At 45.0% G+C, this 16525-nt stretch overlaps 1 protein-coding gene across 2 annotated transcripts in view; it reads left to right on the top strand.

Moving 5' to 3' along the window:
• Positions 1–16525, top strand: part of LOC110496698 (enhancer of filamentation 1) — a 65775-nt gene that overhangs the window by 24079 nt on the left and 25171 nt on the right. For both annotated transcript variants that reach the window (XM_036953538.2, XM_036953537.2), the window contains exon 2: positions 12216–12614. In XM_036953538.2, coding sequence (XP_036809433.1) covers positions 12222–12614 — 393 coding nt within the window. In that variant the 5' untranslated portion in view covers positions 12216–12221. The remainder of the gene's footprint in view (positions 1–12215; positions 12615–16525) is intronic.

Here is a 16525-nt window from a genome sequence, read left to right as displayed (position 1 = left end):
GTATAATCATGCCATTAGTGATGTTAGGTAAGAGAAGAACTAGAAAACCCCCTCTCTGTTTAGGGACGTTAGTAGTTACGTAGTAGCTAGCTGGCAGCCTGAATAGCTGGCTTTAGCCTCGATTAAAACATAGCACGCTAGCTAGCCTTTTTTAGCTTCCCACAGCTCCATGTGAAATAATTAGATATAGAATTAAATAATATGCTCTCTTTACTTGCTTTTGTATAACCTACAATGTTATCCCAGTTAATGTGAGGTGGCAGGGTAGCCTAGTGGTTAGAGAGTTGGACTAGTAACTGGAAGGTTGCAAGTTCAAATCCCCGAGCTGACAAGGTACAAATCTGTCGTTCTGCCCCATAACAGGCAGTTAACCCACTGTTCCTAGGCCGTCATTGAAAATAAGAATTTGTTCTTAACTGACTTGCCTAGTTAAATAAAGGTAAAATCGAATAAATAAATATGCTGCTTGAATGTATTCAGACCAGAATGCCATAGAAAAGGTACACATCTCGACGCTGTTTTTACCAGTTGCCTGGAATCACTAGTTATTATAAATGTTTTAAACAGTCACTGAGATTGTAATTGCTTATCAATGCAAAATAGGCTACTTTGATGCATAACCTATAGATCAAATCAAGGAACCAGAAAGACTCTTCCCTGGTCAGGGATGTTGGGTAACAGAAGGACCAGAAAGACCCTTCCCTGGTCAGGGACGTTGGGTAACAGAAGGACCATGAAGACCCTTCCCTGGTCAGGGACGTTGGGTAACAGAAGGACCATGAAGACCCTTCCCTGGTCAGGGACGTTGGGTAACAGAAGGACCATGAAGACCCTTCCCTGGTCAGGGACGTTGGGTAACAGAAGGACCATACAGACCCTTCCCTGGTCAGGGACGTTGGGTAACAGAAGGACCATGAAGACCCTTCCCTGGTCAGGGATGTTGGGTAACAGAAGACCCTTCCCTGGTCAGGGACGTTGGGTAACAGAAGGACCATAAAGACCCTTCCCTGGTCAGGGACGTTGGGTAACAGAAGGACCATACAGACCCTTCCCTGGTCAGGGACGTTGGGTAACAGAAGGACCATACAGACCCTTCCCTGGTCAGGGACGTTGGGTAACAGAAGGACCATAAAGACCCTTCCCTGGTCAGGGACGTTGGGTAACAGAAGGACCATAAAGACCCTTCCCTGGTCAGGGACGTTGGGTAACAGAAGGACCATAAAGACCCTTCCCTGGTCAGGGACGTTGGGTAACAGAAGGACCATGAAGACCCTTCCCTGGTCAGGGACGTTGGGTAACAGAAGGACCATGAAGACCCTTCCCTGGTCAGGGACGTTGGGTAACAGAAGGACCATACAGACCCTTCCCTGGTCAGGGACGTTGGGTAACAGAAGACCCATAAAGACCCTTCCCTGGTCAGGGACGTTGGGTAACAGAAGGACCATAAAGACCCTTCCCTGGTCAGGGACGTTGGGTAACAGAAGGACCATAAAGACCCTTCCCTGGTCAGGGACGTTGGGTAACAGAAGACCCATAAAGACCCTTCCCTGGTTTTTCATGGTTCCTGTCGTGAGAGGTGGTGGAATGCCCGTCTTTCCCCCTCTCACCCGGTACTTACTGCTCGTTAAAAGACAACTTCCATGTTCCAGGATCCAAGGAAGCCCATTGGTTGTCATCAGTAGAGTAAGAGCAGGGGCCTCCCAGCCTCACAACCCACTGACAGATGGAGGACAGATGTTTACTGGAGGATCAACAGCCTGCTGAGTCACCTCCTTATGACTAGCCAATGTTTTTACCAGGGATATATGTACGCATGCACTCACTGGTCGTCCCACGTGCTCCAATTACAGATGTGTAGTAGCACAGACCAAACGCAGACCAACAAATAGGAGAATATTTTTATTTCCTCCTCACTTTAGGTCAAAATGATTTCTCAGTCTCAACATTTCTGTTAGGTCATTTGCATGGCCGGTATCATCATGTTTTTGCAGTCACAATATATCAAGACTATATTCAGCTCACGGTAACTGGAATCCTATTCTGGTTTAATACTCTTCTGAGTCATTGATTCTGCCGAAGTGCTTTGCATGAACAAATCTGAATCATTACTATAAACGGTTAACTTTAGCCCCTTGAAACCCAAACTTTGCATAGCAGGAAGAGCTTGTATTAGTATGAGTGTGTGTGTGTGTGTGTGTGTGTGTGTGTGTGTGTGTGTGTGTGTGTGTGTGTGTGTGTGTGTGTATGTGTATGTGTGTGTGTGTGAGTGTATATGTATGTGTGTGTGTGTGTGAGTGTATATGTATGTGTGTGTGTGTGCGCGCGCGCATCTGTGCTCACTCACAGTTGTCAAACCTCAGAAGTCCAGTTACCACAGTATAACAGTTGAGTTTATTCACGGTCAGTATGCATCAACTTTTGCTAATAAGTGTTGACAAAGTGTTGGCTTTGAGCTACCTCACTACTGTATATTGGCTGTTGTGTGTGTGTGTGTGTGCGTGTGCGTGTGCGTGCGTGTGCGTGTGTGAGAGGGGGAGAGACTCTGCATCCTGGGGAAGTGTTTAGACCAGATGCAGTTACGAAAGATCAATTGTTCAGATGAAATAGTCAAAAAAGAAGAAGAGGTGTTAAGTTTGTTGCCATCTCTGGGTAAATGCCTCGGTGCTTCAAACCTGCAAAAATAAGAAGTGTGTGTGTGTTTGCAATGTGTGTGTGCAAGAGTGTTTTGTGTTTTTAGTGTGTGAGGTAAAGCTGTTGATACTAGGGGAAGCTAACCACTGACAGTCAGATGTGAGAACTAGCAGACTATTGGTGGTTTAGAGGTGTTAAAATTAGTGGAGTTTTTATCTTTACACTCTGAAAGATTAACTGAGCAAAGCTTTTTCACTGTGTGTGTGTGTGTGTGTGTGTGTGTGTGTGGTTGTTTTTGTTTGTTTGTGTGGTAAGATGAGTCCTTCTCATGTCTGTTGTTGTGGTAGTAACCTCTCCAGTCCTTCTCATATCTGTTGTTGTTGTGGTAGTGACCTCTCCTGTCCTTCTCATATCTGTTGTTGTGGTAGTAACCTCTCCAGTCCTTGTCATATCTGTTGTTGTTGTGGTAGTGACCTCTCCTGTCCTTCTCATATCGGTTGTTGTGGTAGTGACCTCTCCTGTCCTTCTCATATCGGTTGTTGTGGTAGTAACCTCTCCAGTCCTTCTCATATCTGTTGTTGTTGTGGTAGTGACCTCTCCTGTCCTTCTCATGTCTGTTGTTGTTGTGGTAGTGACCTCTCCTGTCCTTCTCATATCTGTTGTTGTGGTAGTGACCTCTCCAGTCCTTGTCATATCTGTTGTTGTTGTGGTAGTGACCTCTCCAGTCCTTCTCATACTGTACATATTACATGGAATCTTACTAGAGCAGAGGCGTTGCTTTCAGAACTGTTGTCTCAGCAATTAACCAAACTTACATCCATAAAGGAGGTTAGATGGATATAGATATCTATATTTGTACTGTATCAGGGGAAAAAAGAGGCAGTTCATACTCATAATAATCAGCATTTCTGTTTCTCCTAAGAGACTGTAACTAGCACGTTCATCATCTGAGTAATGAACAAGAACAGAGCCCAGCGATCCGCTCCCATTGGCCAGCAGCATGCCGTGACATTTGAGGTCAGGCAAGCAGCCGGGTGGCGGCGGGGGGGGTGTAATTGTGGTCTGTAATTGTGCAATGAGTGTTGGGGACTGTGACAGAGCACTGAGACAATGGCTAGTGAGGCCAGACGCCCAGTGAGACGCCCAGTGAGAGATAACGATTACCACCGACCTAGTTAAGGTTCACATGGGAACCCCGTGTATGTCACAAATGGCACCCTATTCCCTTCATGGACCCTAGTCAAAAGTAGTGCACTATATAGGTGATAGGGTGCCATTTGGGACGCAAATCGGGAGAATCAGAGCCGGTGTGAAAAGGGAGAAGGCCAGGGAACATTCAGCCTGAGAGGAATGCTTCCTGAATCATGATTCCCACACAGTGACAAGGGAAGGGCTCAGATATGGTGTGCTTGAGAGAGCGAGGAAGAGAGTGACAGTGAAAGACAGTGTGTTAGAGAGAGGTCTTAGCCTACATTCTGAAATGAGAGACTATATGCAGAAACAGCAAGGACGGTACTTCCTGAAAACTGGTTTATGTATTTGTATTCTATTCATAACTCTGTAGAACGAGCTGTTTGTTACTGTAGACCGAGCTGTTTGTTACTGTAGAACGATCTGTTTGTTACTGTAGAACGAGCTGTTTGTTACTGTAGAACGAGCTGTTTGTTACTGTAGAACAAGCTGTTTGTTATTGTAGAATGAGCTGTTTGTTACTGTAGACCGAGCTGTTTGTTATTGTAGAATGAGCTGTTTGTTACTGTAGACCGAGCTGTTTGTTATTGTAGAATGAGCTGTTTGTTACTGTAGACCGAGCTGTTTGTTATTGTAGAATGAGCTGTTTGTTATTGTAGAACGAGCTGTTTGGTACTGTAGAACGAGCTGTTTGTTACTGTAGAACAAGCTGTTTGTTATTGTAGAACAAGCTGTTTGTTATTGTAGAATGAGCTGTTTGTTACTGTAGAATGAGCTGTTTGTTATTGTAGAATGAGCTGTTTGTTACTGTAGACCGAGCTGTTTGTTATTGTAGAATGAGCTGTTTGTTATTGTAGAACGAGCTGTTTGGTACTGTAGAACGAGCTGTTTGTTACTGTAGAACAAGCTGTTTGTTATTGTAGAACAAGCTGTTTGTTATTGTAGAATGAGCTGTTTGTTACTGTAGAATGAGCTGTTTGTTATTGTAGAATGAGCTGTTTGTTACTGTAGAACGAGCTGTTTGTTACTGTAGAACGAGCTGTTTGTTACTGTAGAATGAGCTGTTTGTTACTGTAGAACGAGCTGTTTGTTACTGTAGAACGAGCTGTTTGTTACTGTAGACCGAGCTGTTTGTTACTGTAGACTGAGCTGTTTGTTATTGTAGAATGAGCTGTTTGTTACAGTAGTTGTTACTGTAGAATGAGCTGTTTGTTATTGTAGAATGAGCTGTTTGTTATTGTAGAATGAGCTGTTTGTTATTGTAGAATTAGCTGTTTGTTACAGTAGTTGTTACTGTAGAACGAGCTGTTTGTTACGGTAGTTGTTACTGTAGAATGAGCTGTTTGTTATTGTAGAACTTGTTACTGTAGAACAAGCTGTTTGTTATTGTAGAACGAGCTGTTTGTTACTGTAGACCGAGCTGTTTGTTACGGTAGAACGAGCTGTTTGTTATTGTAGAACGAGCTGTTTGTTATTGTAGAATGAGCTGTTTGTTACGGTAGTTGTTACTGTAGAATGAGCTGTTTGTTATTGTAGAATGAGCTGTTTGTTATTGTAGAATGAGCTGTTTGTTATTGTAGAATTAGCTGTTTGTTACAGTAGTTGTTACTGTAGAACGAGCTGTTTGTTACGGTAGTTGTTACTGTAGAATGAGCTGTTTGTTATTGTAGAACTTGTTACTGTAGAACAAGCTGTTTGTTATTGTAGAACGAGCTGTTTGTTACTGTAGACCGAGCTGTTTGTTACGGTAGAGCGAGCTGTTTGTTACTGTAGACCGAGCTGTTTGTTACGGTAGAACGAGCTGTTTGTTATTGTAGAACGAGCTGTTTGTTACTGTAGAATGAGCTGTTTGTTACGGTAGTTGTTACTGTAGAATGAGCTGTTTGTTATTGTAGAACTTGTTACTGTAGAACGAGCTGTTTGTTACGGTAGAACGAGCTGTTTGTTACTGTAGAACAGGCTGTTTTACGGTAGAACAATCTGTTCGTTAGTGTATAATGAGCTGTTTGTACTGTAGAACAAGCTGGTTGTTACTGTAAAACGAGCTGTTGGTTACTGTAGAACGAGCTGTTAGTTACGGAAATGAATGATCCTGTACTGTGTCAGCCCAGGTTCTCTGATGGAGTAGCCCAGCCCAGACAAGGTTCTCTGATAGGTTCTCTGCCAACCAAGCCCAGCCCAGGTTCTCTGATATAGTAGCCCAGCCCTAGTTATCTGATAGCCCAGCCCATTCCAGCCCAGGTTCTCTGATAGCCCAGTCAAGCCCAGGTTCTCTGATAGTCCAGCCCAGCCCAGGTTCTCTGCTTGCCCAGCTCAGCTCAGCACAGGTTCTCTGACAGAGTAGCCCAGGTTCTCTGCCAACCAAGCCCAGCCCAGTTTCTCTGACAGAGTAACCCAGCTCAGCCCAGATTCTCTGATAGAGTAGCCCAGGCCAGACCAGCCCTAGTTCTTTGATAGCCTAGCCCAGCTCAGCCCAGGTTCTATGATAGCACAGCCCAGCTCAGGTTCTCTGCTAGCCCAGCCCAGGTTCTCTGCTAGCCTAGCCCAGGTTCTCTGCTAGACAAACCCAGGTCAGGTTCTCTGCTAGACAAGCCCAGGTCAGGTTCTCTGCTAGACAAGCGCAGGTTAGGTTATCTGCTAGCCCAGCACAGGTTATCTGCTAGCATAGCCCAGCTTAGGTTCTCTGCTAGCCCAGCTCAGGTTCTCTGCTAGCCCAACTCAGGTTCTCTGCTAGCCCACTCAGGTTCTCTGATAACCTGAGCTGGGCTGTGCTATCAGAGAACCTGAGCTGGGCTAACAGAGAACCTGAGCTGGGCTGTGCTATCTGTTAAACCAGCCCAGGTTCTCTGCTAGCCCAGCCCAGCTCAGGTTCTCTGCTAGCCCAGCTCAGGTTCATTGATAGCACAGCCCAGTTCAGGTTCTCTGCTAGCCCAGCCTAGGTTCTCTGATAGCCCTGCCCAGGTTATCTGCTAGCCCAGCCCATCTCAGGTTCTCTGCTAGCCCAGCCCAGCTCAGGTTCTCTGCTAGCGTAGCTCAGCTCAGGTTCTCTGCTAGCGTAGCTCAGCTCAGGTTCTCTGCTCTCGTAGCAAGTAAAAAGCAGTAAAGCACACTGACTGTACTGTGTATGAAGAAAAGCGGATTTAAAATGAACAGTAAGTCTGGTGGACTTGTGTTACACGGTGAGCTCAATCCTGCCAGTCCCACTGGGGGGTTTATCTCTGCTTGGGATGTGATGAGATAAGGAACCTTTTTGTGGTTGTATGTTTTGATAGCCATTTTATTGCTATGCTAGCCTATAGTGCAGACGGCATGTATGCGCATTTGTTTTGCACTGAATGTCGGTTTACCACGTGTCTGTCCCCTATAGACACAATAGCAACAACCCTTAGGGGTTTCCTATCTCTAGTGCTGTGGTTAGGAACCATTATCCCTTCCTATGACCACACTCCACCACAACAACCAACCGGTTGGGTCACCATGCCCTGGAGCACTCCCAGCAAAGACTGAGAGAAAATCCTATCAAATTCAAATCAGTCGAAAAGACATCTGGCATCGGAGCTAATAGAATTTCGCATGGTAATTGCAAGTTCTGCAAATCACAAATGCGACAATTCACCCTAGGTCTAACTGTGGATAAGAGCCACATAGACCAGAACAGTGGTTCCCAAACTGTGGGTCGGGTTGGGGCCCAGATGGGTCGAGGGGATGATGGTGGTCACAACTCAAAAAAGTTGGGAACCCCTGGACTAGAAGACCGTCATGTTACATGTGTAAGATAACATTAGGCTGATGTAATGTTCAGTACAGTCTATGATATTTTAGATAACATTAGGCTGATGTAATGTTCAGTACAGTCTATGATATTTTAGATAGCATTAGGCTAATAAAATGTTCAGTACAGTCTATGATATTTTAGATAACATTAGGCTGATGTAATGTTCAGTACAGTCTATGATATTTTAGATAACATTAGGCTAATGTTCAGTACAGTCTATGATATTTTAGATAGCATTAGGCTAATAAAATGTTCAGTACAGTCTATGATATTTTAGATAGCATTAGGCTAATACAATGTTCAGTACAGTCTATGTTATTTTAGATAGCATTAGGCTGATGTAATGTTCAGTACAGTCTATGATATTTTAGATAGCAGTAGGCTAATAAAATGTTCAGTAAAGTCTATGATATTTTAGATAGCATTAGGCTAATAAAATGTTCAGTACAGTCTATGATATTTTAGATAGCATTAGGCTGATGCAATGTTCAGTACAGTCTATGATATTTTAGATAACATTAGGCTGATAAAATGTTCAGTACAGTTTATGATATTTTAGATAGCATTAGGCTAATACAATGTTCAGTACAGTCTATGATATTTTAGATAGCATTAGGCTGTATGCTGCTTCCTGTAGACTCCTCTCTTCATTAACGGTACTATGTTGTTTACTGTAGACTCCTCTCTTCTTTAATGGTACTACGTTGTTTACTGTAGACTCCTCTCTTCTTTAACAGTACTACGTTGTTTACTGTAAACTCCTCTCTTCTTTAATGGTACTACGTTGTTTACTGTAAACTCCTCTTCTTTAACGGTACTACGTTGTTTACTGTAAACTCCTCTCTTCTTTAACGGTACTACGTTGTTTACTGTAGACTCCTCTTCTTTAACGGTACAACGTTGTTTACTGTAAACTCCTCTTCTTTAACGGTACAATGTTGTTTACTGTAAACTCCTCTTCTTTAACAGTACTACGTTGTTTACAGTAGATCCCTCTCTTCTTTAATGGTACTACGTTGTTTACTGTAGACTCCTCTCTTCTTTAACAGTACTACGTTGTTTACTGTAAACTCCTCTTCTTTAACGGTACAACGTTGTTTACTGTAAACTCCTCTTCTTTAACAGTACTACGTTGTTTACAGTAGATCCCTCTCTTCTTTAAAACAAATCAAATCAAATGTTATTGGTCACATACACATATTTAGCAGATGCTATTGCAGTTGTAGCGAATTGCTTGTGTTCCTGGCTCCAACTGTGCAGTAGTATCTAACAGTTCACAACATAACACAAATCTAAAAGTAAAAGAATGGAATTAAGAAATATGTAAATATTAGAACGAGTAATGTCTGAGTGGCATTGACTAAAATACAGTAGAATAGAATACAGTATATACATATGAAATGAGTAAAGCAGTATGTAAACATTATTAAAGTGGCCAGTGATTCCATGTCTATGTATACAGGGCAGCAGCCTCTAAGGTTCAGGGTTGAGTAACCGGGTGGAAGTCAGCTAGGGATGGCTATTTAACAGTCTGATGGTCTTGAGATAGAAGCTGTTTTTCAGTCTCTCGGTCCCAGCTTTGATGCACCTGTACTGACATCGCCTTCTGGATGGTAGCGGGGTGAACAGGCAGTGGCTCGAGTGGTTGATGTCCTTGATGATTTTTTTGGGCCTTCCTGTGACATTGGGTGCTGTAGGTGTCCTGGAGAACAGGCAGTGTGCCCCCGGTGATGTTTGGGCAGACCACACCACCCTCTGGAGAGCCCTGCAGTTCTGGGCAGTGCAGTTGCCGTACCAGGCAGTGATACAGCCCGACAGGATGCACTCAATCTGTAAAAGTTTATGAATTTCTTCAGCCTCCTGAGGTTGAAGAGGCACTGTTGCGCCTTCCTCAACAGATTGTCAGTGATGTGTATGCAGAGGAAGCTTTTCACTTTCTCCACTGTGATCCCGCCGATGTGGATAGGGGTGTGCGCCCTCTGCTGTATCCTGAAGTCCACGATCAGCTCCTTTGTTTTGTTGACGTTGAGGGAGAGGTTATTTTCCTGGCACCACTCTCCCAGGGCCCTCACCTCCTCCCTGTTAGGCTGTCTCGTCATTGTTGGCAATCAGGCCTACTACTGTTTTGTCATCTACAAACTTCATGATTGAGTTGGAGGCGTGCGTGGCCACGCAGTCATGGTTGAACAGGGAGTACAGGAGGGGGCTGAGCATGCACCCTTGTGGGGCTTCAGGGTTGAGGGTCAGTAAAGTGGAGGTGTTGTTTCCTACCTTCACCACCCGGGGGCGGCCCGTCAGGAAGTCCAGGACACAGTTGCACAGGGTGGGGTTCAGACCCAGGGCCCCGAGCTTAATGCTGAGTTTGGGGGGTACTATGGTGTTGAATGCTGAGCTATAGTCAATGAACAGCATTCTTACATAGGTATTTCTCTTGTCCAGATGAGATAGGGCAGTGTGGAGTGCGATGGCGATTGCATCGTCTGTGGATCTATTGGGGCGGTATGCAAATTGAAGTGGGTCTAGGGTATCAGGTAAGCTGGAGGTGATATGATTCTTAACTAGCCTCTCAAAGCACTTCATGATGACAGAAGTGAGTGCTACGGGGCGATAGTCATTTAGTTAATTTACCTTTGCTTTCGTGGGTACAGGAACGATAGTGGACATCTTGAAGCAAGTGGGGACAGCAGACAGGGATAGGGAGCGATTGAGTATGTCTGTAAACACTCCAGCTAGCTGGTCTGCACATGCTCTGAGGACGCGGCTAGGGATGCCGTCTGGGCTGGCAGCCATGCAAGGGTTAACACGCTTGAATGTCTTACCCACGTTGGCCACGGAGCCCACTGTCCTGGGAGTGGGCTGCATCTGTGTTATCCTCAAAGCGGGGGAAGAAGGTGTTTAACTTGTCCGTGTTGATTGTCTGGAAGCCCTGCAACATACGTCTTGTGTCTGAGCCGTTGAATTGCGACTCCACTTTGTCGCTGTACTGACGTTTTGACTGTTTGATTTCCTTACGTAGGGAATAACTACACTGTTTGTATTCAACCATATTCCCAGTCACCTTGCCATGGTTATAAATGCGCTGGTTTGCACCTTTCAGTTATGCGCGAATGCTGCCATTTATCCACACTATTTGGTTTGGGTATGTTTTAATAGTCACAGTGGGAACAACATCCCCTAAACACTTCCTGATGAACTCAGTCACCATGTCCGTGTATACGTTAATGTTATTCTCAGAGGCATATCCCAGTCCGGTATGTTCCTGACAGTAGACTGACTTCTCTTCTTTAACTATATGTTCCTGACAGTAGACTGACCTCTCTTCATTAACTATATGTTCCTGACAGTAGACTGACTTCTCTTCTTTAACTATATGTTCCTGACAGTAGACTGACCTCTCTTCATTAACTATATGTTCCTGACAGTAGACTGACCTCTCTTCATTAACTGTATGTTCCTGACAGTAGACTGACCTCTCTTCATTAACTATATGTTCCTGACAGTAGACTGACCTCTCTTCATTAACTATATGTTCCTGACAGTAAACTGACTTCTCTTCATTAACTATATGTTCCTGACAGTAGACTGACTTCTCTTCATTAACTATATGTTCCTGACAGTAGACTGACCTCTCTTCATTAACTATATGTTCCTGACAGTAGACTGACTTCTCTTCATTAACTATATGTTCCTGACAGTAGACTGACTTCTCTTCTTTAACTATATGTTCCTGACAGTAGACTGACCTCTCTTCATTAACTATATGTTCCTGACAGTAAACTGACTTCTCTTCATTAACTATATGTTCCTGACAGTAGACTGACCTCTCTTCATTAACTATATGTTCCTGACAGTAGACTGACTTCTCTTCATTAACTATATGTTCCTGACAGTAGACTGACCTCTCTTCATTAACTGTATGTTCCTGACAGTAGACTGACTTCTCTTCTTTAACTATATGTTCCTGACAGTAGACTGACCTCTCTTCATTAACTATATGTTCCTGACAGTAAACTGACTTCTCTTCATTAACTATATGTTCCTGACAGTAGACTGACTTCTCTTCATTAACTATATGTTCCTGACAGTAGACTGACCTCTCTTCATTAACTATATGTTCCTGACAGTAGACTGACTTCTCTTCATTAACTATATGTTCCTGACAGTAGACTGACTTCTCTTCATTAACTATATGTTCCTGACAGTAGACTGACCTCTCTTCATTAACTATATGTTCCTGACAGTAAACTGACTTCTCTTCATTAACTATATGTTCCTGACAGTAGACTGACCTCTCTTCATTAACTATATGTTCCTGACAGTAGACTGACCTCTCTTCATTAACTATATGTTCCTGACAGTAGACTGACCTCTCTTCATTAACTGTATGTTCCTGACAGTAGACTGACTTCTCTTCATTAACTATATGTTCCTGACAGTAGACTGACCTCTCTTCATTAACTATATGTTCCTGACAGTAGACTGACTTCTCTTCATTAACTATATGTTCCTGACAGTAGACTGACTTCTCTTCATTAACTATATGTTCCTGACAGTAGACTGACTTCTCTTCATTAACTGTATGTTCCTGACAGTAGACTGACCTCTCTTCTCTCTGTAGAACCTGATGGCCAAGGCGTTGTACGACAACGTCCCAGAGTCCCCAGAGGAGCTGGCCTTCCGGAAAGGGGACATCTTAACAATCATTGAGCAGAACACGGGTGGCCTGGAGGGGTGGTGGCTCTGCTCGCTACACGGCCGCCAGGGCATCGCCCCGGGCAACCGCCTCAAGCTGCTGATTGGTCCAATGTTCGACGCCCAGTCCCCTATCGCCCAATCATCACCTATAGGCTCGGCCTACCAGCAGAAGGCCGTGTCATCGTCCCAGGGGCTGTACCAGGTGCCCCCGTCCCTCCAGAGCCCGGGGCAGCAAGGGATCTACCAGGTACCCCTGGGACAAGATGTGTACCAGGTCCCCCCTCAGAGGAATGCCCTGGCTGCAGACAACACCCCCAGCAAGGTAAGATAACTGGAGAGTGGGGGGGGGGGGGGGTTGCAGACAGACAGAGGCCTGGATAGAGAGAGAGAAGGGGGGCAGACCGACAGAGGGCTGGATAGAGAGAGAGAGGGGGGGGGGGGGGGGGGGGCAGACAGACAGAGAGAAAGAGAGAAAAAGTGCTCAGCTAAAGCCGGTCCCCTGGCAACAGAAGACAGAGGGCTCTGAGATGTTCAAAGGGCATTAATTGGAGTTTTAAACCGTGGCCTGTTCTGTTGTCCTGCCCTGTGCGGGTACTACCACATCACTGGTCCCAGACCAGTTTAAACCATGGGCCTGTTCTGTTGTCCTTCCCTGTGAAGGTACTACCACATTACTGGTCCCAGACCAGTTTAAACCATGGGCCTGTTCTGTTGTCCTGCCCTGTGAAGATACTACCACATCACTGGTCCCAGACCAGTTTAAACCGTGGCCTGTTCTGTTGTCCTTCCTGCCCTGTGAAGGTACTACCATGTCACTGGTCCCAGACCAGTTTAAACCGTGGCCTGTTCTGTTGTCCTTCCTGCCCTGTGAAGGTACTACCACATCACTGGTCCCAGACCAGTTTAAACCATGGCCTGTTCTGTTGTCCTGCCCTGTGCGGGTACTACCACGTCACTGGTCCCAGACCAGTTTAAACCATGGCCTGTTCTGTTGTCCTGCCCTGTGAGGCCACTGCCACGTCACTGGTCCCAGACCAGTTTAAACCATGGCCTGTTCTGTTGTCCTGCCCTGTGAGGTTACTGCCACGCCACTGGCCCCAGACCAGTCTAATGAGAGTCATTACACAGACACAGTCACAGGGTGGAAGGATTGCAGGGCAGCAATGTGAAATGAAATGTGGACAGGGTGTGCCGAGATGTTAGTTCACCACAGAACAGGGCAGTGTTTTTATTCACATAGACAGAGAGAGACTCCCATTTGGCGTATTTGTGTGTTGGCGAGCTGTATGTAGGGCCTGGGAAGCCACAAAAGGGCACTGAACAGGGCACAACTCATGGAAAAGCCAACAGTGCAGAGTTGTGTTTTAATGCTGTTGGTGTTTGTAGGAGTCCAGCAGCGGCTGCCTGTATTTAGGTCTGTCTGTACTCAAATACTGTACACCAGCTCACAGACAACAACCGAGCCCAGTGCAAATGGATTCACCAGTCATCTACATGTCTATTCATGTTCCAGGCAGTACAGTACAACTGTGTATTTCTATACTGTAATAAGCTAGTTATACACTTCAGCAGGGTTCCCCTTCAGCAGGGTTCCCCAACAGCAGGGTTCTCCAACAGCAGGGTTCCCCAACAGCAGGGTTCCCCAACAGCAGGGTTCTCTAACAGCAGAGTTCCCCAACAGCAGGGTTCTCCAACAGCAGGGTTTTCCAACAGCAGGGTTCCCCAACAGCAGGGTTCCCCAACTGGTGATTTGATTTACCCCCCAATTTTCTGTAAAAACACCAGCAAATCAGCTCCAATTTATTTTAATTTTGGAAATTTGTTTCAAAAATGTCCCACGCTTAACAGAGAGATACACGACATGACCAAAAGTATGTGGACAGCAGCCTGTCAAACATCTCATTCCAAAATAATAATTATAACCTGTTCTTAACCTGAACTGGATAGGTACTCTACTCCATCTCCTTGGGAGAGGGAATGTAATTATAACCTGTTCTTAAACTGAACTGGATAGGTACTCTACTCCATCTCCTTAGGAGAGGGAATGTAATTATAACCTGTTCTTAACCTGAACTGGATAGGTACTCTACTCCATCTCCTTAGGAGAGGGAATGTAATTATAACCTGTTCTTAAACTGAACTGGATAGGTACTCTACTCCATCTCCTTAGGAGAGGGAATGTAATTATAACCTGTTCTTAACCTGAACTGGATAGGTACTCTACTCCATCTCCTTAGGAGAGGGAATGTAATTATAACCTGTTCTTAACCTGAACTGGATAGGTACTCTACTCCATCTCCTTAGGAGAGGGAATGTAATTATAACCTGTTCTTAACCTGAACTGGATAGGTACTCTACTCCATCTCCTTAGGAGAGGGAATGTAATTATAACCTGTTCTTAACCTGAACTGGGTAGGTACTCTACTCCATCTCCTTAGGAGAGGGAATGTAATTATAACCTGTTCTTAACCTGAACTGGATAGGTACTCTACTCCATCTCCTTAGGAGAGGGAATGTAATTATAACCTGTTCTTAACCTGAACTGGATAGGTACTCTACTCCATCTCCTTAGGAGAGGGAATGTAATTATAACCTGTTCTTAACCTGAACTGGATAGGTACTCTACTCCATCTCCTTAGGAGAGGGAATATAATTATAACCTGTTCTTAAACTGAACTGGATAGGTACTCTACTCCATCTCCTTAGGAGAGGGAATGTAATTATAACCTGTTCTTAACCTGAACTGGATAGGTACTCTACTCCATCTCCTTAGGAGAGGGAATGTAATTATAACCTGTTCTTAACCTGAACTGGGTAGGTACTCTACTCCATCTCCTTAGGAGAGGGAATGTAATTATAACCTGTTCTTAACCTGAACTGGGTAGGTACTCTACTCCATCTCCTTAGGAGAGGGAATATAATTATAACCTGGCGAAATGTATTCTGTCTGTGGGTATTTTCAACATGGCTTGAGTTGGCAGAGACGTTACCCAACTAAGGTGTGTTTGTGGGGTAAATAGGGAGCTGGTGCTTAGGAAACTGTGTCTGTCTCCCAAATGGCACCCTATTCCCTTCATAGCACACTACTTATGACCAGGACCCACAGGGAAAACAGCAAGGCATGTCAATCACTCCCACCTGTACTGTGCACCCACAGTCTCTGTCTGAAAGGGCACCCTATTCACTATATAGTGCCCTACTTTTGACCTGGGCCCATAGAGCTCTGGTTAAAAGTAGTGCACTATAAGGTATAGGGTGCCAGACACATCCCTAATCACACTCACAGACCTACCATCACGATCACACTCCCCCTCTTCACTGACAGGAAGATTTACTAAGGGAAAGGAATGATGTCTTTGGTAATAAGGTCATTTAAATGTGTCTTTATGAATGTGTCTATACTAGTGTATAATTGCCTTGTTTTAGATTAAATTGAGTCTGCGTCAACGTCTAAATGTCCCATCTGTGATTGGCAAAGTGGTGCAGTCAGATTTCAGCTGTGTTGCTGGCCATTAAGGAGAGCAGAAATTCTGTCTCTGTGTACTCTGTGGAGTCCAGACAGACAGACAGGGCTGTGTTGTTTTCCTCCCAGCTTCATGTTATTCAGAGAGCTAGGCTAGGCCCAAATGGACAACAACCTCTCCCTCAACGTGAGCAAGACAAAGGAGATGATCGTGGACTACAGGAAAAGAAGGGCCAAACAGGCTCCCATTAACATCGACGGGGCTGTAGTGGAACGGGTCGAGAGTTTCAAGTTCCTAGGTGTCCACATCACCAACTAAATATCATGGTCCAAACACACCAAGACAGTCGTGAAGAGAGCACAACAACACCTTTTCCCCCTCAGGAGACAGAAAAGATTTGGCATGGATCCCCAGATCCTCAAAAGGTTTTACAGCTGCACCATCGAGAGCATCCTGACCGGTTGCATCTCCGCCTGGTATGACAACTGCTCGGCATCTGACACTAAGGCGCCACAGAGGGTAGTGCACACGGCCCAGTACATCACTGGGGCCAAGCTTCCAGCCATCCAGGACTTCTATACCAGGCGGTATCAGAGGAAAGCCCAAGCGGTACCGGAGCGCCAAGTCTAGGACCAAAAGGCTGCTTAACAGCTTCTTACCCCCCAAGCCATAAGACTGATGAACAATTCATCAAATGGTCACCAGACTATTTACACCCCCCCCCCCCCCCCCCTCATTTGTTTTTACACTGCTGCTACTCTCTGTTTGT

The sequence above is a fragment of the Oncorhynchus mykiss genome, chromosome 18 (assembly GCF_057628025.1).
Source record: "Oncorhynchus mykiss isolate SJ-2025 chromosome 18, ASM5762802v1, whole genome shotgun sequence".
NCBI classification, from domain to species: Eukaryota; Metazoa; Chordata; class Actinopteri; order Salmoniformes; family Salmonidae; genus Oncorhynchus; species Oncorhynchus mykiss.
Note: the sequence above shows the minus strand (reverse complement) of the source record. Positions and strands in the feature narration are given on the sequence as shown.